General features: G+C 55.7%; 2 protein-coding genes across 2 annotated transcripts; one reads left to right on the plus strand and one right to left on the minus strand.

The window, feature by feature from the left end:
* Positions 1–154: 154 nt before the first annotated feature.
* BSPRY (B-box and SPRY domain containing) lies at positions 155–10,362 on the minus strand. The gene is made up of 6 exons (XM_069032061.1): positions 10,292–10,362; positions 9,595–9,693; positions 8,430–8,660; positions 6,997–7,022; positions 5,759–5,883; positions 155–1,703 (listed from the first exon to the last, which is right to left on the minus strand). The coding sequence occupies exons 1-6, from the start codon at positions 10,313–10,315 to the stop codon at positions 1,177–1,179; spliced, it is 1,032 nt and encodes a 343-aa protein (XP_068888162.1). The 5' UTR covers positions 10,316–10,362; the 3' UTR covers positions 155–1,176.
* Positions 10,363–10,385: 23 nt separating this feature from the next.
* Positions 10,386–18,575, plus strand: WDR31 (WD repeat domain 31). Its single transcript, XM_069032065.1, has 11 exons — positions 10,386–10,452; positions 11,426–11,526; positions 12,816–12,919; positions 13,406–13,535; positions 13,921–13,995; positions 14,908–15,052; positions 15,136–15,236; positions 15,455–15,522; positions 15,885–16,026; positions 16,862–17,024; positions 18,331–18,575. The coding sequence occupies exons 3-11, from the start codon at positions 12,873–12,875 to the stop codon at positions 18,489–18,491; spliced, it is 1,032 nt and encodes a 343-aa protein (XP_068888166.1). The 5' UTR covers positions 10,386–10,452; positions 11,426–11,526; positions 12,816–12,872; the 3' UTR covers positions 18,492–18,575.
* The last annotated feature ends 216 nt before the right edge of the window (positions 18,576–18,791 follow it).

Here is an 18,791-nt window from a genome sequence, read left to right on the forward strand (position 1 = left end):
AGAGCACCCAGGACACCCCTGCCCAGGCCCTGCACCCCTCAGTGTACCCCAGCTTTGCCACCTCACCAACATCTCCCCCTTCCCAACAGCAGTGGGCAGGCAGGAGGTGCCTGCAGGTCTCCTGCTATCGGCAAAACAGTCTGGAGTTGGGCAGTTTCACTTAATGAATTGCCAATTAACAAACTTTACTGATTTGGGTAGTGAGAAATAAAGATGGCCATTTTAAACCCCCTTATTTGGCTCCACTCCAGGCCAACACCTCTCCTTCCTCCCTGCCTGCTGCCATCAGCTCCCCATGTTTGTACCATGTAACACTCAAACCCCACTCCCTTGGGACAATCAGGTTTGGTTTCCTTCTGCTGCTCTTTGCTTGTTCCTCTGCTCAGACAGGGCCACAGCCCCTCAGCAGTGCCCCAGTCCCAGCGTGGTTCCCGCACAGGGGCAGCCTCCTGCACTGTCCCAGCTCTGCAGCGGGGTAGCTCCCCCCAAAAGTGCCTCCAGCTGTGTCCCAATCAGAGAATCACAGAATCATTTCAGCTGGAAAAGACCTTTAAAATAGAGTCCAGCTGTTCCCCCAACACTGCCTAGGCTACCATTAAACCATGTCCCCAAGTGCAACATCCACACCACCTTTTAAACCCCTCCAGGGATGGTGACTCCATCACTGCCCTGGGCAGCCTGTGCCAATGCCTGGCCACCCTTTCAGTGAAGAAATTTTCTCCACTATGCAGCCTAAACCTCTCCTGGCACAACTTGAAGCCGTTTCCTCTTGTCCTTTCACTGTTGCATGACCCCCACCTGGCTCCACCCTCTTTTCAGGGAGTTGTAGAGCACGGTATGTTCCTTTTTCCACGGGCCTCCTCCCTGCCATTTCTCCATACATACCTCTTACTATTTCCCCCCTTTCTCCAGCCCACCAGCAGGCTGGAAAGCTGCCTTTAATGGGGCAGAAATTAAACCATTCACCAGCAGCTGGCCCAGCCAGGCATTCCCAGACCCCTCACCCCAGCACGGGGTTTAGGCTCCAGGAGGGGAGGAAAGCTGCGGAAAACACGCGAGGAACAGGTGTGGTGTGAAGGCAGGTGTTGTCTGAAGGCCCCTGTACACAGCCCACAGCCCTGCCCAGGCTCCTTTCCCCCAGGCACTGTGCAGGGCACACACAGTCACACACGGCGCTCACGGGGCGAGCGAGATGCTCTGGTGGGCCACGGCAAAGACGGGGTAGACGGGCTCCGGGAAGGCCTGGTGGTGGGAGAAGAGGATGGCGCAGGAGTCGGGGTCGTAGAAGAGCAACTCCCCCCCTGCAAAGTCCAGCAGGACCCCGATCTCTGCCGGGGCCTTGATCAGCTCCACGGGCTGCGGCTGCCCCGCGTGCAGGAACCGGAATTCTTTGTCGTAGCGCGAGAACACCCAGGAGGCAGCGTTGAAGCCCAGGCGGCCTTCGTTGGCAGAGCCCTTCCTGGGCACGGAGCTGTAGCAAACCCCCAGCTTGTAGGCACAGCTCTGCTCCACGCTGACCTTCCAGGCACAGACCCCCGAGTGGAAAGGTGCAGTGGCCAAAGCGTTGGGCCAGTGGTCAAACCGCTCAGGGCAGTCCGAGGCCACCTTCGCTTTCTTGGGGCTGAAGGTCAGGGTTCTCTTGTCTTCTGACAGGCTGAGGTGGGGGCTCAGGGTTTTCTCATCAATGTGAATCTCCTGTGAGCCTGCAATAGAAGCCACGCAGTGAGCACTGACTCGGTGGCCACCACCTGAACCACCTGAGGTAGTCATGGCCATCAGGAACACAAGTGCAACCACCCTCTCCTTACACATTGCTCCTGGGGCCCCATCTGCTCCCCAGGGTGACAGTGCTGGGGGCTCAGGCTGGGTGCCACAGCTTCTCTCAGCCAGGGCCAGAACAAGGCAGAGACATCAAAGCCCACATTCACCAGACACCTCTCCACCTTGCACTAGAAGCCCTGCTCCTCTTTCTCTGACCCTGGCGTGACTCCCCACAAAACAGAACTCAGCAGGTTTGGTGCACCCCATTTTTGGGAGAGATCCAAGTCTCAATTCGTGTCCTTTCCCACCCCTGCGGTGGGTGAGCAGGACCTGGCTGCTCCTCCCCCAGCCAGGGGAGCCAAGAGCCTGGCGACAATGGGAGGGCTGCGTGCAGAAAACCTGCAAAGCTGGAAAAACTGGACTGGAGAGGGCTGGGCAGGGAAATCTCTTTCCTGCTACAAAGCCCCAGGTGTTGATCAACCCACCCTTAGGTGCCGGGAACAGCAGTGGGGGGAGGTGGCATGGGCGTGCCCAGATTTGGCTTTGCTGTGAAAGAAGGGGGGCCCAGCTGCACAAACCCCACGAGCAGCAGCCCAGGGTGAACAAGGTTGGCCAGAGGACCCTGCACCCACTGTGGGTCTGCGCCACTTCAAAATCATGGAATCCTAGGATTGTTAAAGTTGGAAAGACCTCTAAGATCATGGTGCCCTGCGCTGGCTGCATGCTTCCCCCTGAGACCCCTCAGTGTCTCAGACTGTGGAACTGCTCAAGTGTGTCCCTCACTCCCTAAATTTGTGAAGCAGGGATGAGGCTGATGCCCAGTGGACTCACCTGCTCCCAAGGAGACCCAGTTCCTGCCAGCAGGTGCCCCTCCTTGCCCTGCCTTCCCCCACCCTCACTTTATTAATTTTAGGTTTTAAACCACCATGGAAACAAGGATGGAGTGGGTGAGTCAGTGGCTCTCCCAGCCCTGCCAGCAGCTCTACCCTGTCACGCCAGCACCAGCCATTGCCCAACACCCTCTGCTCAGCATCCAGCACACAGCAGGATGAGCCCTTAAAGAACCAAAGGATGACCTGAACAGGGTCATCCCAGAGCCCAAGCTGCTCCAGGACCCAGGTCAGCATCCCTCTAACAGCAAACAGCACCCAGCAGCAACACTCCAGGGCTGCCTCAGGCTGCACCTGCTCAGGTGCTCCTTGGAAGATGAACCGAGGCTGAATTATCCCTTTGCAAGTCAGTGCCACGCACCTGTGCATGTTAAATAGGAATTATTGCAAGCAAGAGTGAGTCCAAAGAGGAGCTGAAGCCAGCATTTCCTTCAGCAGGAGCTGCCAGCCTCATTCATCTGATGATTTATTTCCCCACACAGCAGCCAAACCTGAGCTCTCCACAGGGTTCTGGGGCTGCCCACGCTGCTCGGTGCAGGGAGGCTTTCCAGGAAGCCAAATGCTGCTCTGAATTCATAGAAAACAGAGCAGCACCAGACTTTATCTTCCTCTGGCAGAAGGAGGGCACTAAACCTCCTCTTGTGCAACACACAGCTAACCTAGGGCTGCATTCTGGTGGTCCATGCAGGGAAACACCATCCTGGTGACACCCACGTTGCTTTGCTGTGGAATTGCAGCTCCAGGGGAGCATCTGAGGGAGGGGAAGTGCTGGCAGAGGAACAGCAGAGGAATTCAGATCAGCAAATTTTGCCCCTCACACAAGTATTTTGTCATGACTAAATCTGGATTTTAACATACAATCCTGATGAATGATTCCACCAGGAAGTCATCTTGCCCCCAAGTCTATTTTCTCTGTGTCCTGTATCCATCGGGGTGGCCTTGGACATGAGGGATACTGGGACAATAAATTCCCATGGTTAACAGCTCTGGGAAGCACATTTGTGTGAGCTGCAGCACATCTGACTGCTTTTAAAAATCCAAGTTCCCATGAACCGAGATCCCTCCCAAAACGGTGCCAGGAGATTTACACCATCTCGTGGTGTAAGGAAGAAGCTGCCAACCCCAAAAAGAAGTGATGCAGAAGCCTGGATGCCAAGTGAAGGCATCAAAGGAATCATATTTATTTTTGAGAGTGAAATGGAGGCCTTTTTGCTGCTGCTTTCCAAGTTTTTGAGAGGCTATGGAACGAGCCATCAAGGCTTGGAATTTTGTGTTTTCAAGCAAATAAACAAGACAGCCACCTGCTCACCTGCCTTTGGGAGAAGGACCACAGAGTGACACTTAACATCCCTGTGTCTTAAGGAAAGCTCAGACCACTGCAGTTAATAATAAATCTCTAAGGCTTGGTCCAGGGCAGACTGTGGACTGCAGAGATCCACAAGGATACACCAGGCATCCTCAGCGTGCAGTAAGGACACGTGAAATGTAACCACACGCTCAAAAAACCCAAACAGAATGAAATTCCTGTGTAGTAAGTGCAGCAGCACACCCACCACAAGAATCAAATGCCTTAAAGTCATTACGTTTCACAAGGATGCTCTTGGGAGAGGAATCCTGAAAAACTCTGTGTCACAACAAAGAAAATTAGGGAAAGGCTTCCTGCTTGACTCCATGGCTCTGAACATTGAGAATCTGCTCAAGTGAGTCTTTCAGGAAGAATTTCTTCACTGAATGGGCTGGTAAATACTGGAAAGGGCTGCCCAGGGAGGTGGTGGAATAACCACCCCTGGAGGTGTCCAAGCCATGACTGGATGTGGCACTCAATGCTCTGGGCTGGGTGACAAGGTGGTGATCACAGGTTGGATTTGATGGTCTTTGAGGTATTTCCCAACCTGGACAGCTCTGGGATTCTGTGTGACACTGTCAGTGCACCACTGCAGGGGCTGGCATAGAATCACAGAGTGATTTGGGTTGGAAGGGACCTTAAAACTCACTGAGTCCCAACCCCCTGTAGGGATACCTTCCACGACTGCCAGCACTCAGATTCCAAAGAGGGAAATGAATCACAAAGGGAGAGCAACACCAGAGTTTGCAGTAGAAGAAACACATGATGGTAGTGCTTGGCAGGCACAGATTCTCAAGCTAACACTTGAAACCATGAGAGCAGTAAAAGCCTGAAGTGCAGACCTTGGAGGGAGGCCTGGAAACAGGGAAAACTGGAAACAGCTCATCAGAGTCACAGCAAGATGAGCAGAAATCAGAAGTTTGTACAGAAGCTTTGGAAAAACCACCCTAGGGATTGTTCACAAGGCAAATTATGAAGGATGTTGCCATCTCTGAGAAACAAAAAATACATTTGAAATACTCTAACAACAGACTGAAAGCCAGAGTAAAAGCAAACATTTCACAACCAGCCATCCAAGCATATCATAGCCAGAAGAAAAATGTCTTTCCCTGCTTAACACAGCCAGCACCAACCAGGTAAACCGGTCCCAGAGCCTGTCAGGGGCCTGGCAAATGCCTCCAGTGCAGCCTCAGCTGTACAGCAGGAGCTGAGCCAGAGCACAAACACCTCTAGAACCACCAGCTCGTGCACAGCCACAACCTCAGCTTGTGATCAGAAAGCTGCTCCATCTACTCACTGCTCCCTGCACTGGTCAGGGTCTCACAGACACATCACAGATGAAATCACCCTCTCAAAGTCCCCAGCAGCCCGATGCTAAACGTTGTGAACACAGATCTGTGTGACAGAGATTCCCCCAGCAGCATCAGTTTCACTGCTGTCACCAAGAGACCCAGGAAACAGCAAAAGAAACCACACAACATTAAAGCCACAGAGCTGATAAAACACACACAGTCTTTTCAAACTCCAGTTCTTCCCTGAGCCACAGCCTGCTTGGAGCTGCTGCTTCCCCTAAATCTCCCACAGCTGCTGCTGCCACCTCCCTGAATGGAAGGCTCCAAGAAACAAGCAGGGGCTGGGAGAGCAGAGGGGCAGGACACAGCATGAGGGAGTTTTGACACGGTATGAGGGTGTTTCTTTGGGCACAACACGAGTGAGGGTGCAGGAATCCCTGGTGCACGTGAGATGTGAGCGAGACACTGACCTGTGAGGCAGCAGAGCACAGCAGAGGCCCACAGTCGATGCAGCAGTGGACTCTGAACACAGGTCTGATTAAAGTTTAACTTCAGGGACTCCTGTGGCTCCAAGATTCCCTCCGCCACCTCTGTCCTAGCAAAGAAAAACAAGAGTTGTTTCAAAATACAATGATTTATTGTGCTGGGAGGTGTTTATAAAGATCATGAGGAGGTATGGCAGAGGTTAAAGAGGAGCTGTGGCTGCAGAGAAACCACAGCAGGGGTGTCTGGGCCAGCTCTCCCCCTGAGCAATACTTTCAGTTGGCTTTGCTCACAGTTCCTCGTGAAAGGGCTGCAGTGTTGTAAAACACATCCCAGCAGCCTGAGTCAACAGCTCCTCACTCAGCAGACACAGGGTAAATAAATGTGTCTGAGAGCAGCCACCAGGGTACCAGGGGAGCACAATGAGCAGGGAGAGAATCAGATTTCCCTCTGTTGCCACAGTCTGAGCACAGAGCAAGCCAGGACACCAAGTTTCACCCAGGGGTTTGCTGGCTCCTGTGGCCTGCACCACCCACAGAACTGATGGTTCTAAGGACAGGCTGTGGCACAGGCTGCTGGGGATGTGCTGTGGCACATTCCATACTCTCCACAGGCACAAATACCCCCACAGACTCTCTGGGCAGCACACTGCAGCCACGGCCAGCACCCTCGCAGCAGCCACAGAAATCAATTCCTTAAATAAAATTAAATAGATTAAATAAAAACACAGCTACCAAGGTGCCTCCTCAGGAAGGGCAGCCCAGTGTCACCAATGGGGCTGCTGGGGACACTGACACCTGCACCTGGCTCTCCCTGCCCATGCAGAGCTGGGGAGATGCTGTGCCAGCCACCCCTAGCACGGAGCAGAGAGCATCCCACCTCCTGCCAACAGCCTGGCACAGGCCTGCTGCATCCCCCAGCAAGCCCTGTGGTTTTCTAAGGAGCTGGAGGAGTTCTCCCATAAGCAAGGGCTGCTGCTCTGACAAAGCACATGGAGCATCTCCAGGTGCAGCGCAGCACATGGAGCAGAGACAAGAGGCCACGATGGCATCTCTGCGCTCTGTCCTTGTCCACAACAAAAGCAGCACGAGGGACAAAAGAGGTGTCATGGAGTGCCTGAGTCACAGCACACAGCACGGGAGCTGTGAGGATGCAGGTGTGGAGCAGGAGCAGGCAAAGCTTGGAGCAGGGTCAGGGAAAGGACCAGGAGCAGCCGGGTACTGACCTCTCGAAGATCTCTTGTTCTGCACGCTGGGGACAAGGAGAGAAAGAGTCATCACAGCTGAAATCCCCACAGATGACACCCCAAACACAGCAAACCTGGGACCCAGGGAGCAGTGTTCCCCCTTCCTGACCCAGAGAAGCCACCCCTCACCCAACACCAGCCCTGGGGAGCAGTGGGAGCATCCAACATCCGTTTTCTTCAGCTGCAGCACTTCCCGACTCAGAGAATGAGTGGGAATGGCTGAAGGCAATACATTGCACATGTGGCTGGGGCACTGTCTGCTGTCTCCTCTCTGCCCCACCCCACAAGGACAGGCTGCAGGAACAGCCTGTGCTCCCAGCAAACAACCCCAGGGCTTTCAGCAAAGGAGGGAGGCTGCAGAGGGACTAAGCCAAGAGTCAGGTGACCTCATGGTCAGTCCCACTTGTTTCTGTACCTGGCGGGCATGAGGCATTCTCAAGATACAGCAAAGTGAAAAGAAAATACCTGATCCCTGCTCAAATCCACTTTGAGCACTTTGCATGCCTTCAGCTTCCCTGTGGCAGGGCACGTGTTGATTCCAGACAGGCACGAGTAGCAACACCAACAATCCAAGGGGGAGAACACATGATCCCCGAACTCCCCTCCAAAAGGAGAAACTGAGGGTGTGGCTGTTCTCTGCCACAGGCAGCTGATGGATCCTGCTCTCCAGCCTCTCCTCTTTATGGTGCAGCTACCGCCCAGCACACTGAGACAGAAACTGCCTTTCCCATCAAAGGAACATCTGCCCTCTTTCCATGGGATTGGGTCTGTTTTCCGAGCTAAGCTGCTGTTCACCTCCTCACAAAGTTACACGTGGGAAGCAGAGGCTGAGCACGGTGGTGCAAGGCAGACCTGCTCACATCTAAAATGAGAGGAATCACTTGGGTGAACCCAGATGATTCAATAACCAGAGAAGGAACTGAGCAAGGGGAAGCACAGGCTGCTTTGCACGGCAAATATCCCTAACAGAGCTAAGCCAGGCAACACATGGGGACTTTCCAGCAGAGCTGCAGGTGCTTCCAAGGGTCAGTTTTGATTAAAACTGCTCACAATACTAGAAAATGGATGGCACAATCAACACTTGCAAGAGCAGCTCTCAACCCAGAGCTGGTCTGGCTGTCCAGCCTAAAGGCAGCTACAAGCCCAGAGCTTGGAGACCTGAGCCTGGGTGGTTCTGGACCTCACTGCAAGCAAGAGCAGGATGGGGCAGAGCAGATGCTCTAGGAACCACCAGGAAACCACAGGGGCTTATCAGGACCAGGTCAAGGAGGTTCCCTGAGCCAGACCTGCAAATGTACGGTCCTGTCCACCTCCACCTCCCTGCTGTCAGCACAGCAGCTGCTGAGCACCACATGTAAATCCCATAACAAAAAGTCTGGTCAGCTCTGGGCTCCCTGACTCACAGTACTCACCAGCAGGCCCCGGTCATCCAGGCTGGTGATCATGTCCACCAGGTAGGTGCGGAGGGCACCCAGCTTGTGCAGAGCCTCTGTCCAGTGCACCTGCTGGGTGAGGATGCTCTGGTGCGCCCGCTCCTCCTCGGCGTGCACCCTCTCCAGCAGCCGCTGCTCCTCGTTCTCACAGGCCTTCCCCACGAAGAGCAGCCTCTGGATCACCAGCTCCCGCGCCGCGCTGGCCGCGCTCTGCCACGGCAAGGACACAGCAGGAGCATCAGCCCTGCTCCAGCCCCGAGAAGAGCCCCAGCTGCTTCTGCTGGCTCTCCATGTGCTCAGGCATTAGTGCTACTCTGTTAACTAAGCCCAGGCCACAGCAACTGGCATGATACCAGTCCCAAACCTGCCCACTGCCTCCTCAGCCAGCCCCAGTACCTAAGTGACAACCTGCGAGGGATCAGAGTCCTGTCCCTCAGCAAATCTGCATAGATTCACTGTTGGTGACAAACATGAGAACAGGCTGAGACAGTTGGGGATGTTCAGCCTGAAGAAAAGGTTCCAGGGAGAACTTAGAGCCCCTTCCAGTGCTTAAAGGGGTTCCAGGAGAGCTGGAGAGACACTTGGGACAAGAGCCTGGGACAGGACACAGGGAATGGCTTCCCACTGCCAGAGGGCAGGGCTGGATGGGATATTGGGAAGAAGTTTTCCCTGCGAGGGTGGGGAGGCCCTGGCACAGGGTGCCCAGAGCAGCTGTGGCTGCCCCATCCCTGGAAGTGTCCAAGGCCAGGCTGGATAGAACTTGGAGCAGCCTGAGACAGTGGGAAATGTCCCTGCCCATGGTAGGGGGTTGGAACCTAGGTGGTCTTTAAGGTTCCTTCCAACCCAAACCAGTCTGGGATTCTATGATTCCATCATTGTCCTTTGTCCTCATCCTCAGTGACAGCAAGACACAAATAAACCCAGGAACTCTAAGGCAGTGATCCTAGTGGGATGTTTGATTGCTATACACTCACACCATTGTCTGTGCACATTTTTCAGGCAAATGAAGCAGGAATTGCAGGCACACCCTGGCACTCCATTTCCACAGCCGCATCCCGACGATCCCCCCCCCCCCCCCGGCAGCTGAACATCCCTGCTGGGAATGGCGAGCAGGGAGCAGGCTGGGCCAGCCCTAGGGACTCACCAGGACGCCCTGGTCCTTGGCAGGCAGCACCTCGTCCACGTGCCGGGCGATGGCCGCGCTCTGCAGCTGGAGCCGCTCGCACCGCTCCACGAGCTTGTTCTGGGACACGGAGCAGCGGGGTGAGGGATGCGGGCCTGGACGGGGCCCCGAGCCCCCCGGCAGCCATCCCACACCCACACCCACACCTCCCCGCTCCCCCTGCACCACCCCACAGAGAGCCCCTTCCCACCGGGGGACCCCTGAACAGCCCCACACCCCACCAGGGCCCCACACCTGCCAGGAGCCCCTCCTAGAGCCCCCGTCCCCATCCTTGGGTGGGCCCACATCCCCCAGGGGTCCCCCAAAGAACCCATCTCCCCGTGGGAGCCACCCCCACGGCCCCACACACTCTGCCAGGGACCCCACACCCTGTCCGGGACCTCCACACCCTGCCAGGGACCCCCAGGGTCCCACAGCTCCCGAGGCACCCCCACACCCCGCCAGGGTCCCCTGTGGCCCCAAACCACCACAGGAACCCCCACACACCCCCAGGGACCCCCACATTCCCCCAGGGACGCCCATACCACCCAGGCGCCCTTACAGCCCCCGGGACCCCCCGTCCCGCCGGAACTCCCCGGACCCACGCGGCCCCTCTGCCCCCGCCCGCCCCGGGCTCCCCTCAGCCGCCGCCGGGCCGGGCCGCGGTCCCGGCGCTCACCCGCAGCCGCTCGGCCCGGGCCATGCTGTGCCCGCACCTGCCGCGGGGGCGGCGGCGGCTCCGCCCGGCCGCGCTCGGCGCTCCCGGCTCGGCTCCGCCCCGGCCCGGCCCCGGCGGGAGCCTGGAGCGGGCGGCGGCACGGGCGGGACGCTCCGGGGCCGGTGAGTGCGCGGCGGGGCCGGGCCGGGGCGGACCAGGGGGCTGCTCCGCACAGGGACGCGGTTCTTCACAAACCTTTCCCGAGGGCTGCCCCACATGGCAATTGAGGGACTCCCTCGGGATGCTCCCATTGACCCCCACGGGCCACCCCCATCCACAGGGACCCGGGATGCTCCCATTTAACCCCACAGGGCCACCCCCATCCACAGGGACCCGGGATGCTCCCATTGAGCCTCCCAGGAACACCCCCATCCACAGGGACCCGGGATGCTCCCATTGACCCCCACAGGGCCACCCCCATCCACAGGGACCCGGGATGCTCCCATTGACCCCCACAGGGCCACCCCCATCCACAGGGACCAGGGATGCTCCCATTGAGCCTCCCAGGAACACCCCCATCCACAGGGATCCGGGATGCTCCCATTGAGCCTCCCAGGAACACTCCCATCCATAGGGGCTCGGGATGCTCCCATTTGACCCCCACAGGGTCACCTCCAGCTCTAGGAACCCAGGATGTCCCCCATTTTCTCCAAAGCTGGTCAAACACCCTCCTCGAAAGGAGGCTCATTCCCTTGTGAGGTTGGGGCAGCTCTGCTGGGGTCCCCGTGCTGCTGCTGTGGTTGCTGATATTCCCTATCCCACGGTACAGGTTTCACTGCAGAGCCTGGACAGGTGGAGGCAGCAGCGTGGCTTATTTTTTAAAACCAATTCAGTAAAAAATGTGTTTGATTTCCATCAAGCAATGCATTTGTGGGGACGGGAGGATAAGGGGATCCTCCGACATGAAACTCGGGCTGCTGGAGGTGAAACTTGGTGTGGATCAGTTGTTGTAGGATCCCTGAGTTTTTGGAGCTTTGTGGTGGAGCAGGTGCTGGATAAACGTGTGTTGGGATACAGACAGCAAAACCTTGGATGAACATCCTGCCTGAGTGCTGTTCTCATCCAGGATGCAGAAAAATCTGCTCTTTCTTGCAGTGGGGAAGAGGCAGGAGAACTCAGTGAGACACAGGACAGAGCTCCCACCTTCCCTGCAGCCTCCCCTGGCCTCTGGCAGCTGCCTGTGAGCTAATGTGCAGGTAGGGATGAACATTAACTAACTGCTGGCTGGAAACAGTAACCATCAGAATTAAAAACTCAGAATTCACACCTTAGCTTTTCCTAGAATCTTGCTTTGCAACTTCCAGAGTTCTCCCACTGTCAGAGAAAAATCACATTCCTGATGGACTGAAACGATTGGGTCTGATTGAAACTCGGTCAGATTGAAAGAGTAAATTGCCAAATTATCACAGCCCCTCAGCTGTGAGATTGGTCATTCCTCACATCTTTGGAACATGCAAACTCACGGATAGAACAGCAGGAGATTAACTGGCTACTACTAATTGCTAATCACAAAGGCTGTCAGGGTAAAATTAGAAAGGGAATTTTGTAGAAACCCAACTCCTTTTGCTCAGTGCTTCCAGGATTTGGTTGTCACTTTTTTGGTGGCCAGAGCCTTCAAGCAGTTTTTTGCTGGAAAAAGAAGGTGTGGAGGTTTTATCCTGATTTTGATTAGCAAAATGCTGCAGCCAGGGAAGATGGGGATGCCAGCAGACTAAATCCAATTAGCATGCCTCGAGCTAAGCAGCAGCCAGTTATTGCCTGTGACAATTCACTGTCACTGAGACTGGTTTCTGCTCTGTCTGTGACCTGTGAGGACAGGAAGGAGAGATGCTGCTCCTCACCTGGATGGATGCTGGTGCAGGGTCTGGCTGTGCTGACCCCTCTTGAAAGGGACAGGGCAGCCTGGCCCCAGCCTGGCCAGCAGGTGTTTGCTGAATGCATCTGGGTTATCCACACGGTCCTGCCTTGTTGGAATTGGCGTTTGGACATGGAAACTCTTCCCAAAGTGTTCCTCAGCTCATGGAAAGATCACTTCAAGGATTGCCAGGCTGTCTCAGCTGAGCGGGGGCTGCCTGTGCCTGCACGTGGTTGGTCCCAGCAGTTGCTGTACGAGCTCCAGTCTGAAGGTGTTTGCCTTCACCGATCCAAAAACTGGGATCTCCAGGATATATGGAAGTCCAGACCAGATCCAGGAGTAAGAGGAGGTGTAAAGAATGACAAGCATCAGCTCCATCTCTGTTGTGGCCTCACCAAGCTTGGGTATTTTTAAGCTCAGTGTGAGGTCCCAGTGACCTCACCCTGCTGCTGGCTCTGCTCTAAGCTAAAGGCTCCACTCAGGACCTCTGGATGTCCCCTCCCTGAGGTTTTCTTCTTACTCTGAATGGAGTTAGGATGTGGATTACATGTCACCAGCACCTTATCCTGTTTGTGTAACAAACAGAAACTTCTCTGGATCCCTGGTGATGCCGTGTCCCCTCATCCACAGGTCGTGTCCCCATGGTGCTGATGTGACACGCACCACTGCCTGCTCGTTGCCAGGGCTATGGGGAAACTGCAGAGTAAAATCAGCTTCCACACCACCAAATACAGGTAAAGCAACACTGGGAGATCAGTTCTTGTTAATAAACCAGGTGTGAGAGAGAAGAGAGAACGTATATGAGCAGAGAATATAGCAAGCACAAGAGTTTAGTTTCATAATTGCATGTTTGAATCAGGTTTTTATTCCTAACCCTCACTTCTAAAGTCTGCTCAGCTTCTCTGGGGGATTGAAATCCCAAATGTCACTCACAGGAGTGGCCAAGCACATAACCATGGCCAGTGGTTGTGCTCTGTGATGGCTGAGGCAGAGACCTGAAGGGGAACAGCTCCGGGAGTGGCTCTTTGGCCCAAATATCCAAACTGCTTTGTTGTGTCTGCTCCATCTCACTCACAGCCTCTCTCTGGCTTTCTAAGACAGATGTTGTCAAGTCAGAAGATGCCAGAGGTGCCATCTCCCAGCCCCTGGTGCCAGGGAATGGCACCCTGACCTCGCTTCCCAGCCCCTGCAGCCCCCAGTGCTGTCCCTGTTCTCTGCAGGGCCGACGGCTCCGTGGGACAGACGGGACCCGCTGGTGCCCCCCAGCAGCACAGCCCCGCTCACACGGACGCTGTCACCTCTGTGGCTGCTCTCAGACCAGACCTGTGTGTGTCAGGAGGAAGGGATAAGGTGAGGTATCCCCCGGGGCAGGAAAATGTATCAATGGGTCAAAAATAAGGGTGAAATGTGAGCTTTGAACATTTCCGTGGATGGTGACTGTGTTGGTCCCTGAATTTAGACGGGAAAAATGAGCTTAGAGTGAGGGCACGCACTGAAGCACCTGGAATCAAATTTTATAACCTCTCCAGATCTCATATCACATCAAATGCTCCCACCCAGGCTTGGGATCGCTGGACTGACTCATATCACTTGGCTTTAAGGACAGCTCTAGGCACTGAAAACCAGAGGAACCTGTTCCCTGTCCTGTGGACTGAGCCTTGGTATGATGTAACCAAGGATGTGAAAAATCCTCCCTGTCCTGCTCTCGTGCTGACCCCTGTCCCTGTCCCTGCAGAGCGTGGCCGTGTCCAGCTGGAGGTCTGGGGCTGCCCTGCGCCGCTTCATCGGCCACGAGCGCGAGGTCACCAAGGTGAGAGCGCCGGGGTCTCCCTCAGGAGCTGGGGAGCCAGGACTGGTTTGTCATCCACACAGAAGGTGGGATCAGGCTATTCCTGGTATCCAGCTGGGGGCAGTTGGACTTGATGACCTTAAAGGTCTTTTCCAACCTTCACGATTGATGATTCTGTGATCAGAGCACGTCAGGTTTTTCCCAAGGTCCCAACAGATCCTTTGGGAAGCAGCACGGAGTGGTGCATCCAGACTAAACAGGGCTGCAGGAGGTCTGGATGTCAGCTTGTCTTCCCCTCCAAGACACTGTGTAGCAAAAGCTCAGGATGAATTATGAGGCCAAGTTTTTGATGCAGAGATGCCATTTACTTTTCTTCAGGTCTCATTCTGCTAGACTTGACATTATTCCACAAATCAGCCATACCTGGCTGATACATTCTGGGAATACCCATACCACGTGCCATAGCTGGACTATTCTGGGAATAGCAGGGCTTTAATTTCCTTTCTGGGACTGGAATGACAAAGCCAAGCAGGCTGCTGGGAGAGCAGACGTGCAGGGGGGCTGTAGCTGTGCATGGTGTGGCCAGTGCACCTCCACTGGGGACAGCCCTAGTGGGTCCCCTGGGCTCTGGGTACTGCAGGGACAAAGGGAGCTTTGTTCACCCCAGTGCTCAAAGCAACTCTGTACTGGGTTCATTTGGGCTTGTAGGGAAGTTTTTCCTGTAAAATGAATGGTTTCTAAGGACGAGACCTCAGAGCACCCATCCACCATCCTGCCCCCTGGCTCTGAGGGGACAAGGAACAGAGGTGGAAGGCCAGGCTCTCCCCAGACACATTCTTGCATGTCTTGGGCTGTGGCAGGACAGCAGCAGAGTTGTGCTCTCCCTGTGAGCTGGGTGGAGGATGAGCAGCTTCTCCTTCTGGTCCTTGGCAGGTCACCTCAGCCCTTGACTCTAACAGAGTCTTCAGCGCATCCCGGGACAAGACAGTGATGATGTGGGAGCTTCATGGGGCTTCGGAGCCAAGCCAGCACTTCCCAGGACATGACCTGGTTGTTACTGGACTGGCTGTGAGCCCAGGTGAGGGACAACACACTCCCAGTCCCCAGGGACTGAGTGACAACGTTCCCTGCCTTGTTTCTGATGTTGATGTGTGGTTGCAGATGCTTCCCAGCTGTGCACAGGCTCCCGGGACAACACCGTGTGCAAGTGGGACACTGAGACCGGGGAGTGTCTGGGCAGAGCTGCAATCTCCAGGAATCTGGTAGGATCTGCTGGTTCCTCAAATCCCATCCCAATACCTCCCCACCTGAATCACCCCCAGTAACCCCACTGGGTCTGCACCTGGCAGGGCAGCAGAAAATGTCTTGATCCAACATTTCCAGCTCCCAACACAGGGAGGGAGAGGATGGGAGCTCAGTGGTTCCACACTGCCTGGGCTGCACACAGAGATGGCTCCTGCTCATCCTTCCCTCTCCACAGGTCACACACCTGTGCTGGGTTCCTGGGGAGCCTTATGTCATCCAGACCTCAGAGGATAAAACCACCAGGTAAATTCTCCCTGTGGCCAGAGAGAAGGGAGGTGCAGCCTGAGGCAAGTGGGGCTGTTGTTTGGTTGGTTGTCATGACCCCTGCTGGTGTAGCTACAAGCCACCTGCCAGCTCACCTGGGCCTTGGAGTGCAGTCTCCAGCCAGGGACAGGGGCTGGGAACAGCACTGGGTGATGACTGCAGGTGAAAAGGAGAATTTGTGGAAAAGAAAGCTGGAGAGTGATCCAGCATGGATAAATGCAGAGATGCATTTGGGAGCAGCCAGAGCGCATGGGCACAGCTGGGGTGTGCGGGAGGCACAGAGGGAAACCATCGTGGTGATGATGCCTCAGGGTGTCCTTGGCCTCTGCTGTTCCCTGCAGGGTGTGGGACAGCCGGGAGCTGCAGGTGGCACACACGTTCCCAGCCAAGCAGCACATCCAGACGTGCTGTGACGTGAGCCAGGACGGGCGGTACTGCCTCAGCAGCAGCAGCGGCTGCGCCGGCCACGGCGCCGAGGCCACCGTGAGTGACGGGGCAGCGAGGCCTGGGCTCCTGCTCCCTTTCCCTCCCGTGTCCATGGCATACAGGGGAGAGCAGCACTTCAGTGCTCCAAGGGTCTGAGTGCTCCCACTGCCTCGGCCTTGTGCTGGTGTCACCAGCCAGGGCCAGTGCTTGGTGCCTTCCTGCCTGTCCCTTTGGGAAGTTCTGCTCAGAGATTATCAGCATTTATTCTGCCTGATTAAAGCACTGGGATCTGCCCCATCCTTGGAAGTGTCCAAGGCCAGGTTGGATGGGGGCTTGGAGCAACCTGATCTAGTGAGTGGCATCCATGCCCATGGTAGGGAGTTGAAACGAGATGGTCTTTAAGGTCCCTTCCACCCCAAACCAGTCTGGAATTTCATTTCAGCAAAACACACAGGGGGAAAAACAATGGAGGGCTTTGAGGAGCACAAGGTTCTTGCAGAAAGCCTGTGAGGGACCCCTTGCTCCAGGTGTTTCCAAACCAGGGATTCAGTCCTGCATGTTCTTAGCCCTTTGTGTGGGGCTCAAGAGGATGAAACTATCCCATCCCAGGGAGGGCAGGGCTGAGGATGGGAGCAGGCTGGACACTTCTTATCTGCCTGCATAGTCTTAGCTTGTTGGCTCTAATGGGTGTGGGCATGTGCTCAGTCACCAGTGGTGAAAATCCTTCAGATTTTGATGTTCTCCAGGCCTGTGAGCATGAGCAGGAACAAGGGCAGTAGCCAGGGTACTCTGAGGATTGGCAAGGAGCTCTTTATCCCAACCCACCTTCCTGTCCTGGTAAAACAGCCCCATGCTGGCAGAGCTGGGCTCTAACAGTGCCTGTTTCCTGCAGCTCTGGGACCTGAGGCAGACCAGGGGCCGAGTGTGTGAGTACAAAGGGCATTTTCAGACCACCACCTCGTGTGTTTTCCTGCCCCGGGGCCCAGCGCTCGCCCCCAGCATTGCCACATCCTCCAGCGACAGCACAGTGAAGGTCTGGGACCAAGACACTGCAGGTAGGGGAGGCTCCTGGCCACTCCGTGTTCCTTTCTCTTGGATAACAAATCCACTTCCCTCAGTTCTGTCTCCTGGTGGTGATGGGCAGGGTGACTGCTGCAATCTCTGGAGTTTACTCCAACCCAGCTGCAGGGGGGGGGGTGGAGAAATGCCCCAGAGCATGAAGGAGTTGCATGTCAGAGGCGACAGGGGACCTCCCTCAGCTAAAAGGAAGAGCAGCTTTTAAAGATACATCCAAGTTAAGCCGTGAAAGGATAAATGATAAAAAGAAAAAAGATCAGGGGAACTCCAGAGATTTCTGCAGGTGGAAGTTGTAAGGAACAGAATTTGTGCTGGAGGACAGAGGGCTGGTCAGCCAACACCCTCATTTTCATTGTCCTCTTGAAGGGGAATCGTGGGCATTTTTGGATTAAACCCGGTGGTGGGGGTGAGTCCTTCTCTGAGCTGGACACAAAGGTGTTTGTTTACCTGCCAAGCCCTGCCATGGCAGCAGGTTCTTAGTAACCCTTGTGCTGCAGGCAGAGACCTCCTGGGAAGCTGTTCAGGTTCATAGCATTAGACACTCCCTGGGGCTAAGCCCCTCTCCAAGGGAACTTATTTAAGATGGGATGAAAATAGAAACCTGAGGCTCTCCTGCAGAGAAGGACCTTCTGTTCTCTTACCCATTCCTTTGCCTGGTACCTGTGGAGCTGGCAGCAGCTTTGATCCTCTTGCCTTCCCAGCTGGGTGACCCATAATCCAGCTGCTTTGGGAAGAGTGCACGGCACCAGGAGGGGCAGCTGCCTGTGGGGCCACGCCAAGTGCAGCTCTGTTTGCAGCTCAGGCTGCTGTCTCATTAAACCCCCTGAGACAGTTTGTAACAGACACAAACAGAAAGGCTCATGTGACACTGGATATTGTAAATCTTATTTCTCTTTTGGAGATTGATCAAAACTGCATGGTGAGCATAGCACAGCCCTTAGGAAAACTTAATTTTGGGAGAGAAAGGTGTGTTGGGAATGGCTCCAGGCACACCCTGCAGCTCTGCAGTGGGGGCTGTAAGTCCAGCCAGCCCTGCTTCCTCTCCCAGGAAGGGGCAGAGCCTGACCCCAGTCTGGACCCCTGTCAGCCACTGCCTGCCTGGGCAATGCACAGGGGTGAGGGCCTCTTCTCCAGGGGGCACATCCCAATTGGATGTGTGGATCCAGGACAGTGAGGGCAGCAGCTCACTCACCTCAGGTGAAGAGAGCCTGGAGGTGGGAGATTGGTGTGGTCCTGCCTTGTCTCAGCAAACCCAGTGCCCCTCCCTTGTCCCTTCCCTTGCAGCCTGCCTGGCCACGCTGTGCCTCGAGGGCTCGGGCCCGCTGGCCTCGCTGGCCGCCTGCGACAGCTCCACCCTGCTCTGTGCCAGCTCCAACTCCGGCATCCACGTGCTCCGCGTCAGCGGCGGCGCAGAGCCGGCCCTGGAGGAGGTGGCAGCGTTCTGAGCACTGGAACCTCCTGTCCGAGACTGTCCCAGGAGGGGACGTGACCCCCAAGAGCTCCCCTGACCATGGGCAGCAGGGACTCTGTGCCTGTGGAGTGGGGATGTGTGAGCAGGAGCTGGGGGAGTTGCTGGTTGGTTTGGGGGTGGCAGGGAGGCACCAGGGCTGTCCAGGAGAAGAGCCAAACCCTGGGAGCCTTCAGACCAAGCTCTTGCTCCTGACTGAGCCTCCTGCATTTTCCTTACAAAGCCTCCCTGCAGAGCCAGAGGCAGGGGATGGGCAGAGGGAAGAGATGAGATGCCA

This window comes from Aphelocoma coerulescens, chromosome 17 (genome assembly GCF_041296385.1).
Source record: "Aphelocoma coerulescens isolate FSJ_1873_10779 chromosome 17, UR_Acoe_1.0, whole genome shotgun sequence".
NCBI lineage: Eukaryota > Metazoa > Chordata > Aves > Passeriformes > Corvidae > Aphelocoma > Aphelocoma coerulescens.